At 33.2% G+C, this 22,480-nt stretch overlaps 1 protein-coding gene across 4 annotated transcripts in view; it reads left to right on the top strand.

Moving 5' to 3' along the window:
• The window catches only part of Hormad2 (HORMA domain containing 2), a 135,508-nt gene that overhangs the window by 23,750 nt on the left and 89,278 nt on the right, over positions 1–22,480 (top strand). For all 4 annotated transcript variants that reach the window (XM_063225966.1, XM_063225967.1, XM_013141643.3 and 1 more), the window contains 7 exons: positions 864–927; positions 1,760–1,796; positions 5,733–5,753; positions 7,066–7,092; positions 12,814–12,881; positions 15,286–15,437; positions 15,704–15,957. In XM_063225966.1, the coding sequence (XP_063082036.1) occupies positions 864–927; positions 1,760–1,796; positions 5,733–5,753; positions 7,066–7,092; positions 12,814–12,881; positions 15,286–15,437; positions 15,704–15,957 (623 nt within the window). The remainder of the gene's footprint in view (positions 1–863; positions 928–1,759; positions 1,797–5,732; positions 5,754–7,065; positions 7,093–12,813; positions 12,882–15,285; positions 15,438–15,703; positions 15,958–22,480) is intronic.

The following is a 22,480-nucleotide window of genomic DNA, read 5'->3' as shown; positions in this document are numbered from 1 at the left end:
AGGGAAGATGAGAACCTCAACTCATCCAGACATATCCTTATTGCAAAAAAGTACTCCCAGGACATGTCAGTAAGAGGCATGGATGGATTCATTAAGCAGAAGTGACATACACATTGAGAGCCAAAATAGAGTACAGGTGCTCAAACATAAAATACCTTTTCTAGGGTTGAGGATATATATATGATCTTGGCAGTACCCTTTATTAAGATGAATGACCTAAAATGTTTTACCTAAAAACATTCTTTGAATTGTTTGCATTTGTTTATCATTAGGTAAAGTTATTGCCCTTTTCTTTATCAACTAGGTTAATTTATGGATTTTCAGTATCTTTAAGGGATTTGGGTGTGATATGCCTGGAAGAAACAAACATAGGGGTAAAGGGTATAGATAACCTTGGATAACTTTGACATGACTTAAAACTACTTTTCTTGTCTCCTTTCTATCTATCTTTGTTTTCTCTATCCTGGCTCATGACTAAGATGATTATCAACATAGGATTTCACCTCTCCTCCACTTTCTGTCCCATACCGGGAATCAAACTCAGGGCCTTGCTCTTACCAGGCAGGCACTGTGCCACTGAGCTATATCCCCAGCCCAGGATTTATTTTTAAAGTAGGTAGATACTACAACTGATTTTATAAGCCATAAAACTGAGCCCAGGGATATAGCTCATTTGACATAAGTGCCTTCCTGGCAAGTGTGAGGTCCTGAGTTCAATTCCTAGTACCCCACTGCCTCAAAAGCCACAAAACTAAGTAAGTTATGTAAGAAAATAGCTAAAAGAAATATCCTGTTTAGCATGGATATTTTTAGTGGAGTAGTATTTTGTAGATGAAAATAGACTGTATTTCTATTTTTTGTAGATTTCAGTTTAAAAATCCTCCGAGAAGACAAAAAATGTCCTGGGTCACTGCATATTATTAAATGGTAAGTTACTGAAATTCCACAAAAGTTGAACATTTTTATTGTGGCTGAAATTACTTATAAAACTTTATTTGAAAAGATCATTTCCTTAAGACCACATTCTCTTTTTAAAATTTCCTTGAAATTTGTAGGAATTATTTAGTAATATTCTAAGACATGGATTTAGTTTTGATTTCAAAAGAAAATGAACTGATATAAAGAAAAAAATTAAGCAGGGAGTGATGTGGATTCTTGTAATTCCAGCTACTCAGAAAGCTGAGGCAGAAGACCACAAATTTGAGGCCAACCTAGTCTATTTATTTATTTATTTATCTATCTATTTGGTAAACAGGGAATCAAACTCAGGACCTCACACTTACCAGGCAAAGGCATGAGCCACTGAACTAAATCCATAGCCCCTAGGCAATTTATTATGATCCTCTTTCAAAAATAAAGAGAGAAAGAGAGAGAGAGAGAGATTGAGAGAGAGAAAGGAAGGGCTGGGTAACTCAGTGGTAGAACACTTGCCTTAGCATATACCAAGTCCTAGGTTCAATCCCCACTATTTAAAAACAAATCAAAGTTCATTATTTGTTATATGTATGTCAGTATACTAAACTTTATAGGAGACAAATAAAAAATGGTTCCCTCCCTGAAATTTGCTTATTGTTTATAAAGTTCTATAAATGTACTAAAAATATTGAGGGTTTATTAAAAATGATAAAATGGAAAGGGGAAGGTTAAACGTTACCAGTTACATATACTTTAAAGCCAAAAGTATAAACTAATTATGTGCTGGAAGTTTTTTGGTTTTGCATGGGTCCAAATTGACATTAAGTCTTTATTTTTTTGACAGGATTCAAGGTTGTTTTCATGCTTTGGAAAAGAAATATGTAAGAATTTTTTTTTCAAATTTATGCCAGGATTAAAGATTCATCTTTTATCTCTTAAAAGAGTTTAGATTCTTTTTGTGTTTAATGATGTACTAGTACCTGTATTTATATTCATGAACCAATTTCCCTGTATTTTATGTCATTGTTGTTGCATTGATAACCTCTTTAGAAGTGAAACCCTTTTTTTGTTTACATACTCTCATCTGTGTGACCACAGAATTTCCGCTGAAGTCACTGGAAGAGATCCACAGATACGGGATGGGGAGACAAAAATGTGACATTTAGCACATTGAACATGTTCAAAATAGTGGCAGTGCAGTTTGAAGACATGAAAGGAAAAACAACTTGAGTAATTTTTATTCTACCTTATTTTGGTAACTATGTTTGGTTCGTGTGCATAACCTGTGCTCTCAAAATGGTATTATATTTTGAATTTTTATAAAAAGCTCAGTTTAAATTTTAAGTCCATCTGATCTTTCACACTTCCAAGCAGTTATGAAGAGTATAAAAAATGGAGGATCTAGTTATAGTCAAAGAGACAAAATGTGTAGAAGTGAAATTTTTATCATGGTTTTCCCTCATTTTCACTGTCTTCCTTTTCCTTTTCAATGCCTATTTCTTTAAGAAATCTTGAGATAAGCATGCCTTACACTGTATTATTTAGTGCACTCTTACATTTCATCTCTTCGCAGAACAGTAAACAGACAGTTATGATTTATTCAATACTGACCTAGGAAATAAAGGGATACAAAGATAAATCAGATGTGGGAAAAACCTTATAGACCATGGTAGAAGATAAATGCTCAGAAGCAGGGCTGATGATCAGTGCCTGTACACTGGCCTAACTACCTGTTGGTAAAGCACTGGCATTCCTTCTGTACTAAGGGTAAACAGCAGCTGTTTTTGAAGCCCTATGTGAAACCTCACCAGCATCCATCAATGTCTCTTTTGAGATATCCCTAAATGTTTCCAAAGCCCAGCAACTAAAGGTTAGTACCTAGTTTAAGAGCTGTTTCCAGAAATCCAGCTCCAGGGTTACATTGGATAATTTCTGAGCAGTCATTACCTGTGCCACACCAGGTTTTATTGATTTTTTCATATCACTTGATATTTTTATGTAAAAGTACCAGATATATTTTTACTATTATCCCTATCACAAATATAAGCAACCATAGAAAGAATACATATCAAAAGAAAAATACTGATCATGTATAGTAGAAAGTATGGAAAATGAGGGGTTATAATTGTGGACATGAAGGAAATTTTTGAGAGAAAATGATTTTGAACTTTAAAGAACCTGAATATTTAGACTGGTTGAGAAAGGGAACAGATCATCACTGACATACCAAACAATACTCCTTCATTCTCCTTCAGCCATTCATTTAGTAATGTTTCCTGGGTGTTGATCAGTGAAGGACAGTGCCATATAGTTAAACTCAGTTTTAGTCACATACAGAGCCTGAGATGAATCCTAGTTCTGTCACTTAATACCTGAGTAATTTTGGGCAAGTAATCTAGCTCTCAGTACCTTTATTTCTCTACATATAAAATCAATAATAGAACCTATCTTTTAGAATTATTTGAGAATTAAGCGAGTAAATAATTAAAAACTATAGTGATTCTCAAACTTTAGCTTTTATCTGAATTACCTAGAGGATTTGTCAAGTACAGATTGCTAAACTTCATCTTTAAATTTCTGTTATAAGGATTTGTACTTCAGACAAATTTCAAATGATGCTCTTACTGTTGGTCTAAGGCCAATATTTTGAGAACCACTAATCTGAAATACTCAGAAAGAACAATGCTTGGCTTATAATAAACACTATGTATACACATTTATTTATTAGTTTCCATTGGCTAATGGCCAGACACTGTACGCAATCACTGGATGAGATAAAAAATGAGCCTAAAGATGTGATTCTCTTAAAAAGGTATCAGTTACTTTGAAGAAAAAGAGACACTAAAGTACCCAGTCCTGGAGTGTCATAATGTGACACCCAGCAGTAGTAGTAGTATTTGTTCAGAGTGATATTAGATGGCTTGGGTTTGTTCAATCTCAACATAATTGAAGATATGAATACCTGCATGTATGTTTAAGTGTATAGAATTGACAACTGTATTACTAAATTTTTGTTGGACAGTTGAAAAGAACTGTTTGCAGTCTTGCTGTTTTGAATTCCCACTTTATATGTGCCACTTTTGTATCTTGAACAACTATTTGTAAAAGGACAGTATGTAAACATTAACTAATGATTCCTGTTTTTCTATGAACGTATGTATTATTTCTACCCATTTTCTGTTTTGTTTAGTCTTTCTTTAAATAAAATTAAAAAAAGAAGATATTAGTTTAGCAGAAAAAGTAAAATAAATACATATAACAGTATTAAATGTATAGAAGAGCAGTGTAACAAAGAGTGTTTTAACTTGTTTTATGAACTTATTTTGTACTATATGACTACCTGTGTGACTGATTCAAATTAACTATTTGGGGAAGATCAAAAGAAAAAACCTTAGATATATGAGTTAGACTCTTTTTGAGTTGTTAATATAAATTTTTGCAGGTGATCTTTTTGCTAGTAGAAAACAGTGTTTTAAAAATAGTTTAAGTAAAGTCATGTTTGAGCATCTAGAGATCTTGAAATATGTTTTGTTGATTATTTCTAGTTATGAAATTTTGGTTGATTTTTATATTATTTTCTTGTACTTTATGTTATCCTTGAATTCTTTAAGTATGTTATATAGTTTTTAGATAATTATTACACAAATATACTGTGTTATAGTTACCTAACGTCTCATTTCCACTCTCAGTCCCTCATCATTCTAACCCCACTGTCCCCACTCCATTCTTTTAGAAACTTCAGTGTGATCACGACATTCTTTTGCCTAAAAAACTCCAGGGCTTTAAGAATGAAGTTTGGAGTCTTTCATATGATCTTCTGGGCCTGAATAATCCCTGTCTGGCTTCCAAGGCATTATTCTCATTCCCATGTTCAGGCTACATAGATTCTAGAACATCCCAAATTCTTTTTACCTTTGTGCATATTGTTCCTTTTGCTTGGAAAAATTTCTCCCTGACACATATACTTTGCATAACTAACTTCAGTTTATCCCTGGGGTCTCAGCTCAGGGAGTCCTTCCTCAACACCCTCCTTTCTCAGCCTATATTGCTCTTTTATTTGGTGTTAGCACCTATCTGCCTCTTCATAGCCATTAACATGACTTGAATGAGGTAGTTATCTGTGCTATTTTTGGTTTTGTTGATCTTCCAAGCTAGTCTTTCTGTTTCCTCAGATGGTCCATTTCTAATTTTTTTTCAGGGTCTCATTGTGTGATTTTAAAATCAATTATGTGCAGTAACCAATATAGCCACATGGTGTCACTAAAGTTTTAGTCCTTCGCTGTGAAATGATGGATCTGAAATTTTTTGATTTGTATTCTAGGTTTTCAAAAAACTTATCATAGGTTTAATTGTATTTCTATGTCTATATATTATATTGCTCTTTTAATCAGAGTCTTTATAGTAGTGTATTTGTAGAGGAGAGGGTTTTATAGAATTAGATTTTTGCCTTAGTAGATTAGTTTCAGAAAGAATATTTTTTGATATACTTGTAGTGTATTTTATTTTTAACAATAATGAATTATTCTGTATATCTTTTGTCTCCAAAATTAAAATATAACTTTTTGACAATAGGAGTAGTTATCTTCTTTTGCTTTATATATTTTTCCTCTCCAACAGAGTCCCAATATAATAGGCATTATTTGAATGAAAGAATGAATGAATGAATAATTAGTATCCCTCTTTTGACTTCCTAAATAATATTTTTTTACTGAATTCTTTGGAACCTCTCTGAAATGATATTTTAATTAGCTTCTATTGGACATAACAATAATATAAGTGGGAATATATAGTAACAATAGTTTTCTTTTCTCTCAAAGCTACACATGGCAGTACTTATAGTAAGTATACACTGCAAGATCAAGCCTGTGTCTTGACTGAATTGACTTGGCATGAAATATTCCCTTCCTCCTTTTCTTAATCTGTCTTATGATGTTTGGAGATTTTTTTAAAAAAAATCTAAAGCTAGGGATATAGCTCAGTGGTAGAATGCTTCCTCCAATATCTAAAAAAAGTATTTTTTTAATTTATTTTTTGTGATATCAGGGATCAAACCTAAGGCCTTTATGCTGAGCCCACTTTAATTTTTTTTTTATTTTGAGCTAGGATCTCACTAAATTGCTAAATTACTCAGGCTGAGCTTAAAGTTTTTTTTTTTTTAAATCGGTACCAGGGACTGAATTCATGACAGCATGCTTGCAAGGCAGACACTTATGCCGCTGAGCTAAATCTCCAGCCCCTGAGCTTGAAGTTTTAATCTTCCTGCCTCTGCTTTTCAGAGTATTGGAATTATGGGCCTGTACCACTAGGCCGAGCTTCACGTGTTGGCTCTCAAGATTTCAGTATTTTATCACTTTCAGTATGTTTAGTCACTTTACAGACACAAAGCCGGTGTTTTTATTAATTTTGTAGTTTTTTGGGAAATTTTGCATGCTCTTACATATAACATGGTAAATATAGTTAAGAATAGAAGAAAATGAAGAGATCCTGAGGATCTTAGATATATTATTTGGTAGATTTTGCCAGCCTGGGGCTTAGCTATCTCTAACATGACACCTGCCCATCTGGGCACCTGCCAAAAAACAATTTATCTCTCCAAAAGTAACTTCTGTTCCTTTACTGTTCTAATTCCAGAAAAAAAACCCTCCCACTCCCTTTTTGTGCATGTGCGGAGCCCTCTTCAATCTCAAAACTCTGTAGTCCCCTAAGTGCACCATCCCAAGCCCAACTCTATAAAAACTATTTTCCAGCTCCCCTTTTAAAGGGATCTTACACTCTTCTGCAGCCCTCCCAGGACCACAATAAAGGCCTCTTTATATCTTTTTTTCTCTTTATCTCTCAACTGTGCTGAAAAAAACCTAACTTTATTTATTTAAACAATTAAATCATAATTTATTTATAAATTATTCGTAACTCAGTCACCATAATTATACTTACGTATATTTCTTATAATTTACTTATACTCAGAGTTTATGGAATGTTCTAAAAACTCCATGTTCACAAAATAAGAGCATATCCTATCTATAGCTTGAAGTGTATGTCAGCAAAATACTCAATAGAGCACAAATTAAATTCTTTATATGGAAAGTATACATCATGAGTATATCTAGTGAATTTCAAAAATTGAATGTTTTTTTTTTTTCTATTAAATAGCTTTATACAAATCCTAAGGAACCTGAGGTAAGAAGATACACATATAGGTGGGTGGTATATGTATATTATGTTTAAGTATTTTTGCCTAAATTGAAGCTATAGATTATGTTACTACCTTATGAACAGAGTAAATCACAATGAGTTCTTTCATTATATTTGGTTATAAATGTGACTAACCCTTTCTTTTGAAATTTTGAAAAACTAAGGTGTACTAGGAAAAAAGTATTGAGTAGAACTGATCCTATTTACCTAATGTGTTAACATTAAGACTCTTAAGGTATAAAAGTATTTTATATACATTTTATCATTCAGTGTAATTGATTCTGAATTCTTTATGTTTATGAATTTTTTGAAAAATAAATGAGGTAAGTCCCCTTTTGACCTTTTTTTCTCTTTTGGAAGTGCTGGAGATTGAGCATGGATATTCACACATGCTAGGCAAACATTCTATTGAGCCAACTGTCCCCTATTTTTTATTTTAAGACAAGTTCTTTGCTGTCTCAGAGTAAGCTTACTGTTACTAAGTTGTCCTCAAATGTGAGATCTTCCTACTTCAGCCTCCCAAATATCTAGGACCACAGGAAAGAACAACATTGCTCACTTTGACCTTTTCATAGATTTTACAGAGTTTTATTCCCCTCCCCTTCCCACATCTCCTCTGCACTTCCCTCTTATCTCCCCTCCCCTGCCTTCCTCCCTCCCTCCTTCTCTTCCCCTTTCTCTCTTTCTCTCTGTAGAATTTTCCCTAGTATAGTGAATCCTACTCATCTCCAAGGTCAATTTATATTTAAATCTTAAATCAACATCTCTTTAGCTAGTCTGTCTACACTAAACTTCTCTCTTCTTCTAATTCCTTTTCTAGGAAACCCTCCACAACTTAGCACACTCAAGTGATTTATTAGACTACTTTATTTCCCTAAGTAGATTGTGAATTCTTGAAGACAAAGGTATTCTCCTGTTTTCTATGTCCCAAAGTTAGTATTATAGTCCTGGACACCTAATAGTTTATTTGTGCCATTTTGAATGACTTCTGTGGTTATGGTACAGAGTTGGAAAAGTTCTGTGTTCCCATTGTTTTCCTCCCAGCTTTCTTTCATTTTTCCTTTCAATCTTCTTTCTCTAAGCCAATAGATTTATTTCAACTGGTGGTGTTTAAGACTAAATTGTTTTTAGTCCTTAATATCCTCTTTGCAGCTGTGCAGGCAAGCAGGGAGAAAACACCAGTGTACAAGTGGGCAGCAAGCCTAAACATGCCAAAACTAGTTTTACCTTTCTATAGCATTGTCTTATGTTTAGTCTCAAAATGCCCTTTTCCTGAATATTGGAGGACAAATTTCTTAAACTAAAATTTCCTGATAAATTGGCTCTTTTCCTGGTGCAGTATTTATTATGTTTTTGTATGCAGGAAAAACTACTTTGAAGGTGGTTTTTGGGGTAGTGAAATACTGAGCAATTTGGGTTTACAGAAAAGTCTTATAGAGTAGGAGGAAAACTGTTGAGTCTTGATGCTGGCATATATAATAATGAGGTTAGAAAACAGAAGCAATTGTAACTTCTGAGCTATCATTTATGATCTGAAAAAAATATTTTGAATGTTTTAGATTGTTTCCTGCAGTAGTGAGCCTGAACTCACTGGTGTTTATGTCATGCTTCTGATTACAAAAAATTTGGCAGCATATTTGAGAGTATGAAAAAAACTCAGAAGAACAATATATTGAGTAATATTTACAATATAAATTTATTATGGTATAATCAATGTTTATAGTGCCTAAAAACACCCACAAGACTGCGCTGTTTTATGGCTGCTGTTTAGCATTAAGTCACTGATATATATCTGTTCAGTCCCTAATCGCATTCTCTTATGTACTCACAAAGCAACATTCTCACATAAACATAGTCTTTGGCACTTATCTGATATTATGCCAGACATTTGAGTCATATCCCTAGAAGTATATCCTTTCCTAAACAAAATTGCATAAACAATAACAATGTTTATATTTACCTGAAGCAAAAATATACTTTGTGCTAAGATTAAAACTTCCAGCACCCTTTTTTCTTCAAATTTTAATTTTTATTAGTTCCTGTTTGCCATATATAATGATTACATTCGCTGTAAGAAATTGGTATATGCATATAGTCCATCTTGATTTCTTTTATTCCTATACCAGCAGCAGTTTTGTGAAGTGTTATGGGACAACAGTTAAGAACATCTGCTTGCCCTGTTTAGAGGCCAGCAGAGTCTTGGGCATTGCACAAAGTTGTGGTGCTTTTGCACTTGAAGTCTTATTCTAGTGGCTCTCTCTTGAAAGAGATAAATGGACAAAAGCAGCTAAATTTATGATGAGTGATAGTTATTATATAGGCATACACTACAAGTATGTGGTGGGTATTAATAAGATGTGTTAGCCAAATGTTAATATAGTAAAAAAAGACCTTATATTTGATAGATTTTAAAGAATTACTTTATCTGTGAATGTCATGTGGACACAAATCTCATTGTTTCATCATCTATTTTGTATTTATTGGAGGTGTTAAATACCCACTTTTTTTTTTTAACTGGGACTGAAACACAAGAACTTGCACTTGCTAGGTAGGTGCAATACTGCTGAGCTACATCCCTGGTACCAACACTCACTTTTTATAGTCTTCTTAAAGAGCTGAACCATAGGAATCCATGTTTCTAGGCATAACATGCTTTTACAGACTTTAAAAAAGAAGAAACTTGGCTGGATGTTCCCTCAGGAAATACTAATTAGTTCCTTTTTATGTGCTTATAATTGTTCAAGGTATAAAAATGTAGGAGTAAACTTTAGGGATAGACAATGTTCCTGGCCTCTAGAAGTTTACATTCTTATGAGGGAGAATAAAAAATATTGAATAAATAAAAAATAGCCAAAACAAATTTTAGAAAGTCATCAAGCTATGAAGAAAACTTTAAGAAGGTAACGTACTTGTAAATGCTGAGGTAGAGAATGGAGGAGGTACTAGATGACAGTGTTAGATAGGCAGTTCATAGAAAGCCTCCCTGCAGCCCTACTTATTGAACTAAATTGAATGACCGACCAGAGTTAGCATTTTAGATCTGGGAAAGACAATGACATGTGACAGGCAGAATAACACCACAGTTAACATTATAGGACTTAAATCTCATCTCTTTCACTTACTAGCTTCAATAGTAATGAAAATAATAGTACTTTGGAGTGTTAAGCAAAACGTGAATTGATATAATGCACTTAGAGGAGTACTTCAGTGTTATCATTATTATCATCAATCTAAGAAAGTATGTTCTAGAGTATAGTTGTACAAATGCCCTAAGAAAGGAAGGAATTTTGAATGTTTATGGAAAAGAGAAGTTCTGTGAACCTGGCACTTAGTAAATGGGAGGGAAGGTGTCAGAAGAGGTAGGCAAGGGATAGATGAGTGGGGCCTTATAGACAAAGTGACTGATTTTTTTTTTAAGGGCAGCCATGAGGGGGTATGTAGAGCAAAGGAGTGACATGGTCTGATTTGTATTTTCCAAAACTGTTGGCTACACAATACAGCATGAATATTCAATGAATTTGCAATTTGCTGTGGAGATATATCTGAAAAATTTTATCAGTGCTTTGGAATATGGAAGGAAAAGAAAAAGTGGCACATGCTTCTGTTGCTTTGGTCTATGTGAATAGGTTCAGTATGGTTGATAGAAACCATTAATGTATAGCGTAAAGGCTCATCTTTTTTTTTGTTCTGGGGATCGAACTCAAGATTTCGCATTTACTAAGCAGGCCTGCTTAACTATGCCTCCTGAGCTAAATACCTGGCCCTAAAGTCTCATCTTTGTTAGGCAACATAGCCTGAAAAGTGAGAGAATATCTTAAGAGCTATAAAAAATTCACTGATATCCTCTATAAATATAGTTTCTTTGATAAAATCAGTTAAAGTTAGCAAGAATTAGACTCTTCTGTAAAACAATTGTAAACAACTTTTTTTTACTAGTTATGTCAGGAATAAAACAAAAGTAAAATTATCAACTACTAAAAGGTATCTTTTATTTTAAAAATGTATGCTCGTAGCATCAAGAAACAGAATTCACTGAGAAACAAGGACAGGAACAATAGGCACTATATGATTGATAGAGCAATTATACTCAGCATTGGCTAAGAGAGGGTACTATGTATTTAGCCTGTCTGGAGCGAATGTGTTGTTAGGCAGCTGTAGGCACCTCTAATCTTACCCATCTCTCCTACTGTATTCCCAAAACAACTATGAACCGCAAATCTGAACTTCATTTGATTTCTCAAATAAACTGACAAGTTAGCAAAATATTTTTCTCTTTTGAAATTAACTACATCATAAATCAGTCTCCTGAGTTTAAGCAGCATTAGCCAATTTTTCCAGGACCTCCTCACATATGATTAAGTTGTATGTTGAGGTACAAGATTAGCGAAGCTGGGGATCAAATTGTAAAGTAACAGAAACAGTGAAATTTTTTTCTGATAAATATAACATTCTTATTCCCACATTGTCATGGATCAAGTACTGAACCAGAGGAACAAGGAGTGTGTGTGTGCATGTGTGCGCATGTGTGCATGTGTGTGTACTGACTAAAACTCATACCCTTTATCTGCCTATAGTACAATCTTGAGCTCTGTGGAGAGATTGTATAATATGTCTGGGTCAATGTTTGCTTCAACTAGTAGATAAGCGTTTTATTTTAAGTGGAATATCTCTCATGAGGAAATTTCTCTATTTTTAGCTTTCTTAACGGTGAAGAGAACAGATAGCAGTAGTATTTAGTTTTTAGTGCAGGATTGTAAAAAAGCAAGACTTAGATCCTTTTTCTTTTTCTAATCTGTAATTGCTATTATCTTTCTAGGTTACTGAAGTAGCCTCCTTACTTCCCTCATGGTTTTTGTTTTCTCTCAGTACTGCAAGGTAGTCAGGGGGAGCTTAAAACATGCAACTCACTCTTATCTAAAACCTTTTAGTAGACTTCTACTTAGTGTAAAATCCAAATCCCTTACCATGGCCCTATGACCCCCTATAATTTCACCTCTGATAGTCTCTCTCTTGCTTGCTCATCTCTAGTTACTTAGCCTCCTCTTGGATCCTAAATGAGGCATCCCTTACCACTTCACAGCCTCTGTTTCCTCTGCCTGGGGCATTGCACACCCAGGTCTGCAACTGACAGGTCCCTCTTGAGGCTCAGCTCAAGCATCACTTTTTCAGGGAGGCTCCTTGGCCCTTCCAAACCAAATCAGCATTTCTTCCCTTCATGTACTCTATCACAGCATTTCTTAATATCATTCACAGCACTTATCCTATCTAAATTTTTCGTTTTTTTTTTTTTAACTTACTTATTGACTATCCCTGATCAGAGAATAAATTCTAGAAAAGCAGGAATCTTTTCTGTTTTGTTCACTCTTGTGAGTTCCTAGTACAAAATAGAAATTTGATAAAGTATTTATTACATAAAAAGATATTTTCTCAATTGGTTATATTGTTATTTACCTAGTTGGATTAGATACTTGACTCTATGCCTTACTTTCCCCAACCTTAATGATAATTGTATTATTTACCATCTAACTGATTTTTAGCACAAAGTAGAAAGGTTATATCTAGAAGTGTTAATTCAGAATTACATAATCCTGTGAGACAAACAGGTATGCAGGAAGTACAGAATAGTTACACAATATTCCTTATTATCATGTAAAGTCTAGATTTCTTTTTTAAAATTAATTTCTTTATTCCCTTTGATTTTTCTAGAATGTTACTGAGATATACCAGTTCAAATTCAAATACTCAAAAGAAGGAGCCACTATGGATTTTGACAGGTAGAATTTACTTGTTTAATGAATATGAGAATTGTACAGAAGTAAGATAAACATAAGCTTCTGTAGACCAGAGAAAAGTCTTACTTGGCTTTTATTATTTATTAATAAACACTACAAAACTCCACTAGTATAAAAAGGAACTGTGATAATTATTTGAATTTCTGCAATCCATGGATTAATTTGATGGGAATAAAAGCAAAAATGAGTATCAAAGTAGTAGGAATCCTGTGTACATATTTTGATTGAAAAACTACATGAAACTCTAGCTATTAATTTAAAAGTTTCTCAGTTGCTAGCTGAGCTACTTGTCCCTCTTCCCTCAATATAGCCAGACCAACTCTGGGGTTAGATAAAGCCCTTGGACTATTTGCCTATATATACAAATATTCTCATCTACTTGCCCCACAATGCCATATAAATATCATTTTCTATGTATGTCCCTATATGGAAAAGACTAAAAAGCACTGTATTTTCCTATCAAGTCAAAACTCTGTAATGGGTTAATTAGCAAAGACAAAGACATGTGCTTCAGAAGGCCCAAGTGCAGATCAGGACGTTGTTGAGGAGCAATATTTATATATTCTTCTCTCAGTAGCTTTTGGCTTCCGATCAATTAGTAGATAGGGAGCTAAGTATTGCTGATGAGATGGAATATAAGTGGAAGATACAATGGTAATAGGAAGCCTGGCTTAGAAGAGGACTCCAAGGAATGGCGATGGATGCCCCCAAAAAGAACAACTCTGAAGAAAAATATGGCAAAATTCTCCCTTTTCCCTACTAGCTCTGAGGATCTTGAGGATTTCTCTCTAAGACTTACTTCCTTATTTTTCCTCTTATTTCAATTGTAAAGAAAAAGTGAGTACCAGAAAGGAGAATGAAAATATTAGCCATTATTAATTAATATTTGTATAGCACTTTACAGATTATATAGAACATATCATACATGTTTTCAGTAAAATGGAAATGGCCACATCTTTCAGACACCAAACAGAGGAGAAGGTAATGAATGCATATTTCAATTTCTTAGAAACCAAAGTTAAGCATATATTTAAATGAGTCTTGAATATGATTTTACTTAAGTATGCTGGAGGATTCCATTAGCTACGTGGCTTTAGAGCCCTTCACTTTTTAGTTAAATACATTCAAATTAGTTAAATCCTGGTGGACAAGACTTTAAGTTTTCTGAAATTGATAGAGGAACTAATATGTTCACTTAATAAATATTTGGTTTATGAATTCATACTGCTTTCAAAAATTAGAGAAACAAACCCAACAGTTCAACTATTTAGAATTATTTTTCAGTACCGCTTACTATGTGTAATGCACTGTGTAAATACAATGCAGTCAAGTACTTCCTGAAAACGAGTCAAATGTGAGACTACTTGGGGAAGAAACCTTTGGAGGGAATTAACAGTGGTTTAGAATTAAGAGGTAATTTAGTCCAAGTCCAACTTTTTTGTTCATTCATTAATTCAACAAAGGTTTACAGAGTAGCTGGATACCAAACTCAGTATTATAGAAATAAAAGAGCCACTCACAGTCTAGAGGGAACTCTGGTCCAGGGTTGATGGTGATGCTTCCATGAAGTATATAAATTAGATATTAAAGCACAAAGTGAGAGATTCTAGAAGAAAAGTGGAAAAGCACAATACAAATGAAGTGAACACCGTATAAAAATACACATGGTTGAGAGGACACTGGGTAGCAGCTGCAGGTGAAGGTAAGGGGTTGACTGGACATGAAAAGTATTGTACACATATCATCTGTGTATTTGAAGGATAATGAATGTAATAGTATAATTTTAAGCAAAAAGGTGATATGAACAGATTTTCCTATGAAGAATATTATTTTGGTAGTATTATATGGAGAATGTTTTGCCACATGGACAGTAAGAAAAGCAGGTATTCATAGAAGAGTGAGGACAGGATGTTTTTGAGAGATAATTAGATGGCAGATAGGCACAGAGCTAGAAGGTCATTTTATGCTTGGAGTGCTATAGAAATATCTGTACGTTTATGTCACATACAGGCTAACCAATTTAGAGTGTGCCTAAATGACTTAACTGAGGTCATTCAGGTAGTTAACTGCAGAACTGGTATTAGATCCTGGGTCATGTAATTGCAAATCCATTGTTCTCATTATTATGGCATGTGGTAATTTGTAAACCAAATTTTTTAAAAAGGTCATTTTTAAATGCTTCAGGGGAATTTGCTATTTACAAATCCTTTGTGTATGCATTGGAAAAGTACAATCACTGTCTTAATTTACATTCTAAAAATTGTCTCAAAAATGTCCTGATATTTATATTTATTTGCTCATATAGTTAAAAGTTTTATTCTTTTAAAAATAAGTTGCCAATATTGTATGTGATTATAAAGTATGCCATTTTTCTCTGTGATTATAGTAGTAATACAAGCTTTGAAAGTGGAACAAACAGTGAAGATATTAAGAAAGCCAGTGTTCTATTGATTCGTAAATTGTACATATTAATGCAAAACCTTGGACCCCTTCCTAATGATGTTATACTTACTATGAAACTCCATTACTATAAGGAAGGTAAGTGGTGTCCTTTGGTCAAATTCTTTCTTTAACCGGGACTTGTGGCACGTACCCTAATCCCTGCTCTTGGGAGGCTGAGATAGCAGGACCACTGTGTTAGAGACCAGCTTAGGCTACATACTGAGTTTAAGATCCGTCTGAAATGCATAGAGAGACCTTGTCTCAAAAAAAAAAAAAAAAGATACCTGTTACATATGAAATATTGATTGGATCTATTCTATTGAAAACAATTTTTATGGCTTTTTGCCCTTTTCATTTTGCAGTGACCCCACATGACTACCAACCCCCGGGTTTTAAAGAGGGAGTGAACTCACACTTCCTGCTGTTTGAGGGAGACCCCGTCAACCTGCAAGTGGGATTGGTCTCCACTGGCTTTCATAGCATGAAAGTGAAAGTCACAACAGAGGCCTCCAGAGTGTCTGATTTGGAGAATAATCTCTTTCTGGAGAACAGCACTACTGAGATTGCTCATCAGGGCCTAGACTGTGATGAGGAAGAGGAGGAAAGCAGCAATCAAGTAAGGCCAAGTTTTAGTGATCCTCCATTGCTTTAGTTAAATACAGTTGACATTTTTCATTTCATATACAGGTCATGTCACAGTAACAAAGTCCAATGGAGCGTGCCATGTATAAAAACTGAAACAGAACTAGTCCCTGATGTCAAGGAATTTTTAGTCTAAAAAAGTACAGCCTTCAAGAAAGAAGTATATGTTGTTAGATGAACTTGTTTATGACTAGAGGGAAAAAAAATTCCCCAATTATATATTTTATTAAAGTTACCCACAAATTAGAAAATTTAAAAGTTTCTTCTTCTCATTTATAAATAACATATTTTTAAGACTGTGTAATATTTTAAGTGTCTATTCATACTGCATAGAAGTATACAATTCAGCTCTTGATTGCTGGAGTAATTGAGTGGAAAGGAATTGGGAAAGAAAAAGTTTATAGATTAACCCAAGTCAATGTAGAAACAAAGTGATCATCAATTGTCATGTATGTTAAGAGATATAAGCTTTAAGACCAGATCACTGGGGAAAGCCAGTAGGTAGGTGAGGTTGCAGCCATTGGGGCTGAACGAGCAATACTCTGAGCTCTTTATTTTGCTGTTTGTACAGATACTTAAGTGTTAGCTGGCTACTTACTAGGGCACCTTTGTGACTAAGAAAATCTCTAGGCAATAATTGGCCTTTTCTGTATAGTAATGTTTCCTGTATGCTAGCTTTGTTTATTAAAAAAGAGTTCTGAGAACTAATTAATTAATTCAGACTCTTTGTTGGGAAAGGATGCTGTAAAATTTTTTCAGGACATATATTAAGATTAGGTTGATAACTTATTTACCTAAGATAGTCTGAGTCCTACTTGACAATGGCTGTACTAGACAATTTTTAGAGGTTCCTTCTGGATCTTTAACTCTGTGTTATGTTTAATACATTAAAAAGAGGTCCTAGTTTTAATTCAATTAATGTCAACAAGAAGGCTTTTTTGATTTTTAGTATTTCACAATGTCAGACACAAAAATGGTTTTAGATTTGCTACAATTTCTTCTTTTGATTCTATTTGAGGAAGATATAGCTAAGATAGACTAAAAAATAAAAGTTAAAAAAATAAGCATGTATCAACTGGATTATTATCCTTAAAAAATTAAGAGTTTCTTTCTCTTTTGCCAAATGAAACATAAGCAAGTCAGCCTGAGAAGGGATAGTTCAATTGATAGAATAAATAAGGCATGCGATAATACTTTCCAAGCATATATTTAGTGGAGACTGTATTAAAAAGATCTATATTTTATGGTAAACTAATAGTTGATTCAAGTTCCTCTCCTAGCCAAGCCAATCTTATTGGAGAATTTAGTGAATCTAGTGAAGTGTTAGTAACATTTTCTCACCAAAAATTCCTATTTTTATTCCTTCATGAAACATAACATACATTCACACACATATATACACATATAGGATCATTACCTTATTGTCTTAAAAATTCTTTTATTTTTAAATATGCCATGTGTCATACAATTTGTAAAAGTAATATGTACAATATAAATAATAAAAGCATTTATATACCATTCAGTTAGGCTAAGAGATAGAACATTATCCCTTACCTAGAAACCACCCTCTTCCTTGTTGTCCACCACTTTATTCTAACAGTAACCATCTACTGAGTTTTATGATAATTCTTCCTTGTTTCTTTTTTTATCATTGAGTCTTTTGCAGAATCATTAAAACTGAGATTCATCCATTGTGTGTGGTTGTTATTTTTTCATTTCCATTGCTGTTTTATTTTTTCTCTACTGTACCAGACAGAATCCTGGGGCACTCTACCACTGAGATGTATCCCCATCTCTTTTTTATTTTGACATAGGATCTCACAAAGATGTTCAGGTTGACCTTGAACTTGTGAACCTCTTCCCTCAGCCTCCTGAGTACTGAAATTTCCTACATTCTTACCAACACTTACTATTGTCCAAGTTTTCTGGATATGAAATATTAATACTGCATAATTTGTTTTGAAATTCCTTGATTATTAGGAAGTTTGAGAATATTTTCATTGACAGTTCTGGTTTTCTTGTATATAAAATAGCTGTTCAAGTATTTTATGCATCTTGTATTAGGTTATTCATGTTTTTCCTCATAGATTTTTTAAAATATTCAAAATAATCATTCTTTTTCACTTACTTATGTTGCAATATTTTTTCCAAGTTTGTGGTTTTTTCACTTTCTTTAAGAGGTCTTTTGATAGTTCTTAATTTTAATGTAGGCTAATCTTTTTCTTTAATATGTTTTTAGATATATTTAAGAAACCCTTTTCTGCCTAAAAACATTAATACTCTATTATATTTTATTCTAAAAGTTTTAAAGCTTTCTTTTATGTTTAGATTTTTAAGGGTTTATTTTCATTTGTAAAATAAGGTAGACCGGATCCCTTTAACATTTTTAAATTTAAGTATAATATACATACAGAAAATATATGTATCACAATGATGTAGCTCAATAAATATTCACAAAGTTTAGGGCTGGGAGAAGGGTGAGGCACCAAGAGGAGAGCATTCTTAAATTGCATTCTCTGGGTATCGTGTCACACCTTGTCCCCACACTACTGGATAAATACGAAGTTTGCAATCAGATCCAAGTAAAATATACTATCAGCTTCCCCAGAGGTCTAATCTTATTTTGCAGTAACTATTCTGTTCCACAAAAATATCACTGATCTGACTTATACTAGCATTGGTTAGTTTCACCTGTTCATCTTGTAGAGGTGGAATTGTAGAATATAGACTATCTTTTCAAGCAACATTATAAGATAGTTTCCCATGTTTCTACATGTTCTAGACCATTCTCACAATTTATCCAATCTATTGTTGATGTACAGATGGGTAATTTTCAGTTTTTGACTATTATGAGCAGTACAACTCTGAACATTCTGGAACGTGTGTTTAATGAAATATATAAATATATCTGGTGGGAATGGCATCACTAGGAATAGAATTATTGGGTAAAATGGTTACATGTACATTTAGCTTTAATAGATATCACAAAACAGTTTCTAAAGCAGTTGTGCTAATTTACAATCCTATCAGTAATATATGACAGTTATGATTGCTTCATGTTCTTACCTCACCAATTCTTGGCATTTTTCATCTTTTTAAATTTTAACCATTCTTGTGTGTGTACAGTATGTCATTTTAGTTTTAATTTGCATTTCCCTGATTTTTGTATGATTATAGGTCACGTTGGATATTTTCTTTTATGAAGTTATCCAAATTGTTGACCGTTTGCTAAATTGGATTATCTTTCATTCTTTTTGATTCATAGGAGTTTTGTACTTTTGTTCTGCATATAAGTCCTTTTCAGGCATGTATATAGTACATAGCTTCAACCTTATAAATTGCCTTTTATTCTATTAATGAGATGTTTTATGAACAATAGTTCTTAATTCTAATTTAACTTACCATCTTTTCAGCTATAGTCAGCAGTTTGGGTTACTATTTAAGAAATTTTTGTTTACTCCAAAGTTTGTAGAGATGTACTTTCTGTATTTTTCTCTAAAAAGGGGAAAATAACTATAGAAACAGATGAGCATTGTGTTTTTGATTATAAAAGAACTTCTAGGCTAGGGGTGTAACTTAGTGGTAGAATGCATGCTTAGCGTCATGAGGCCCTGGGTTCAGTCTTCAGCACTGAGAAATAAAATAAAACATACACGAAAAAACTTCCATGAATAACTTCATACCAAAAAATATGAATATCTGACCTTTCTCTCTTTCACTTTTAGTTATTCATATATTTTTGATGTGGAGTTATTTGTAAGATCTCATAATTTTAAAAATCTTCTCTGTCCCTGTAATTATTTTCCTCTTTTATATCTGGCACTAATTATTTTTGTACCATTTGGTTTTTTAAATTATATTTACCAAAATTGAATATTTGTACTGTTCTTTAAAAAGTTGTCTTTTGATTATTCTGATTACTTCTAATTGTTTTTATTTTCTACTTCATTCATGTGTTCTTTAATTTTTGCCATTTAATTCACCGTAATGGTTTTGTTTCACTGACTTCATATTGATCTTTTCATCAGTATATACCTATATATAGATAGATAAATATTCTATTGATACCTGAAACTCATCTTCAAATGGAATTTTATCTAGTAATCAGATATGCTGTTTTCTTTTTACATTCTTTATCTTGGTACAGTATCATCATGTTCCCAAACAATCTGACCAGGAATGTCTTCAGCTCCTGTTTTCTCCTTACTTCTCATATCCTTTTGGCTGCCATTTCTATATGGTCTGCCTTTGAAATATTGTTCAATTCTAGCCATATTGATACTGTGCTAATTTGGACCATCATCACTGCTTTCTTGTTAAATAAAAGCTGAGTCTCCTAACTGGGTTCCCCTGATGTCATGGTTAACTCTATAGTCTGTCTTCCAGAAAACCAGATAACTAAAACTTTCAAATACATCAAATTGATTTAGTCTACATAATTCTAAGAGAGAGAAAGAGAAGCAGTAGATAAAAATTACAGGTGTGGAAAGAGATTGATTTTGTTTCAATAGAAAGAACTGTTTTATGTTTTTTGGTGCTAGGGATTGAATTTAGGGCCTCATACTTGTTAAGCACATGTTCTGCCCCTGAGCTACATTTCAGCCCCCAGAAAAACGAACTTTTAAATTGCAACATTGTACAACAGTAAGATATTTTAAATGCAATGCAAATCTTTCAACTCTCCTGTCATTGTCATTAGTATTTTCATTTTTTATGTCCCATCTTCTTCAGTATTTTTTTTATTTAAGGAGAAAAAGGGAAAAAAAGCAGAAAAAGGGTACAAGTTATACAGAATTTCAGAAAAAAAAATAAACAGGAAATCACTAGTTAATGGATTACATATTGTCGTCTTAGAAATATTTGTTCAAGTTACAAGATTAAAGCATATAAAGTGGACATTCAAACAGCGAGACTGCAAACAGTTCTGTTCAATGATCCAACAAAACTCAGTAATATTATTATCTATCTTATACACTTAAATTTACATGCAGTTATACCATTTAGAGCACTTTCTTTTCCTCTCTTTTGTACAATGACTATTACACATTTTGGGTTTTATTGCTCCCACAGTTCTTATTGCTTTTTTTGGAAGAGAGTAAAACCAAATGTGGCTTAACAGAATAGAATCGGTTAAATCAAAAGGGTGGACATAATAGATAATGTAAAAGCCTAATACAAGGTGGGCAACAATGGTTACCATAATGCCTCCCGCTGTCTCAAATAGAATTGCCTATATCATCAGTTACAATAAAATTGAACACAACAGTAAAGAACAAAACCAACAAAACCAAAACACTGGAGACATTACAGGTCTTCAAAAGTAGATAATAGTCAACCAGTATGGGCGTCATAATGAATCCCACTATCTTCACAGCTGTTGCCTAAACTTTCGAACCTGGTACTATCAAGCAAAGCAGAGTAGAGGAACATCAGTCTAAACAAGATGGTGAGAGCAATACAGGGCTTCAAATCAAGTTAATAGAATATCAAAGTGGGTTACTATAATATATCCTGCTTTTTTTAAAATTTATTTTTCCTTTAAAAGGATAAAAATAAAAAAGTAAATAATAAAATGGAGATTGAGATAAAAGAGGGCATAACAACTAAACAGTGCAGATCAATACATAACCATTTAAGCACATTAGTGTTTCAGCACAAGATAATCCCGACATAAAAGTAGTTTTCTTTTTACATATATCTTTGAGTATAACTTCGTATATTGTAGCATCAAATATATCAACACACTGTATAACCATTCGAGAGAATGACAGTATTACAGGGTATTTAGAATCAACTAACAGATAATGAACTATAGTTTCTGTGTAATCTCCTTGTCTATAAAAGTTTTTGTTTATACTATCACATATAATAAAATCCAATAAGATACAACATATTAAGACCTATGGAGACAGAAGAACAAAAGCTTGATGGGGCTTCAAAATAAGATGATACCAAATCAGCACTACCTATTATGACGTCGTTTTCTCCAAGATAGCTGTTCCTGTCATCCAATCTTCTCTGCCTCATTTCTCTTGAGCTCTTTTTCTGTCATTAGTTGTCAGCTTGCCTTCTTCATTTTGTTTTCTGCTCCATTCATTGTGGCCTCTCTGCCACTATTTCTGGATTCTTTGTATTTTTCTTTTTTAGAATATCCTGCAGTATTCTCTATAGAGTTAAATTGGTGGTTGCATATTCCCCTAGTTCCTCTTTATCCTGAAAGCACCTTGTTTTTCCATCAATTTCCAGGGATAGTTGTGCAGGATTCTTCAGTATTTTAATAGATATATTTATTTGTATTATTTTAATCATGATATGTAAAAATGTATTATATTGTTATACTTAACATTAATTTTGTATGTCCCATCTCTTCATGTTTTTAATTTTAGTGACTTTTTGTTTTATTTACATACTTTACTACTTCTTTACATTTAAATACTCATAAATATCACTATGGTTGAATCCTGAATGTTTTCTAAAGAACCATGTGTTAAAGACTT

Source organism: Cavia porcellus, unplaced genomic scaffold (assembly GCF_034190915.1).
Source record: "Cavia porcellus strain 051 isolate PalLab524CR breed Dunkin Hartley unplaced genomic scaffold, mCavPor4.1 scaffold_16, whole genome shotgun sequence".
Taxonomy (NCBI): domain Eukaryota; kingdom Metazoa; phylum Chordata; class Mammalia; order Rodentia; family Caviidae; genus Cavia; species Cavia porcellus.
Note: the sequence above shows the minus strand (reverse complement) of the source record. Positions and strands in the feature narration are given on the sequence as shown.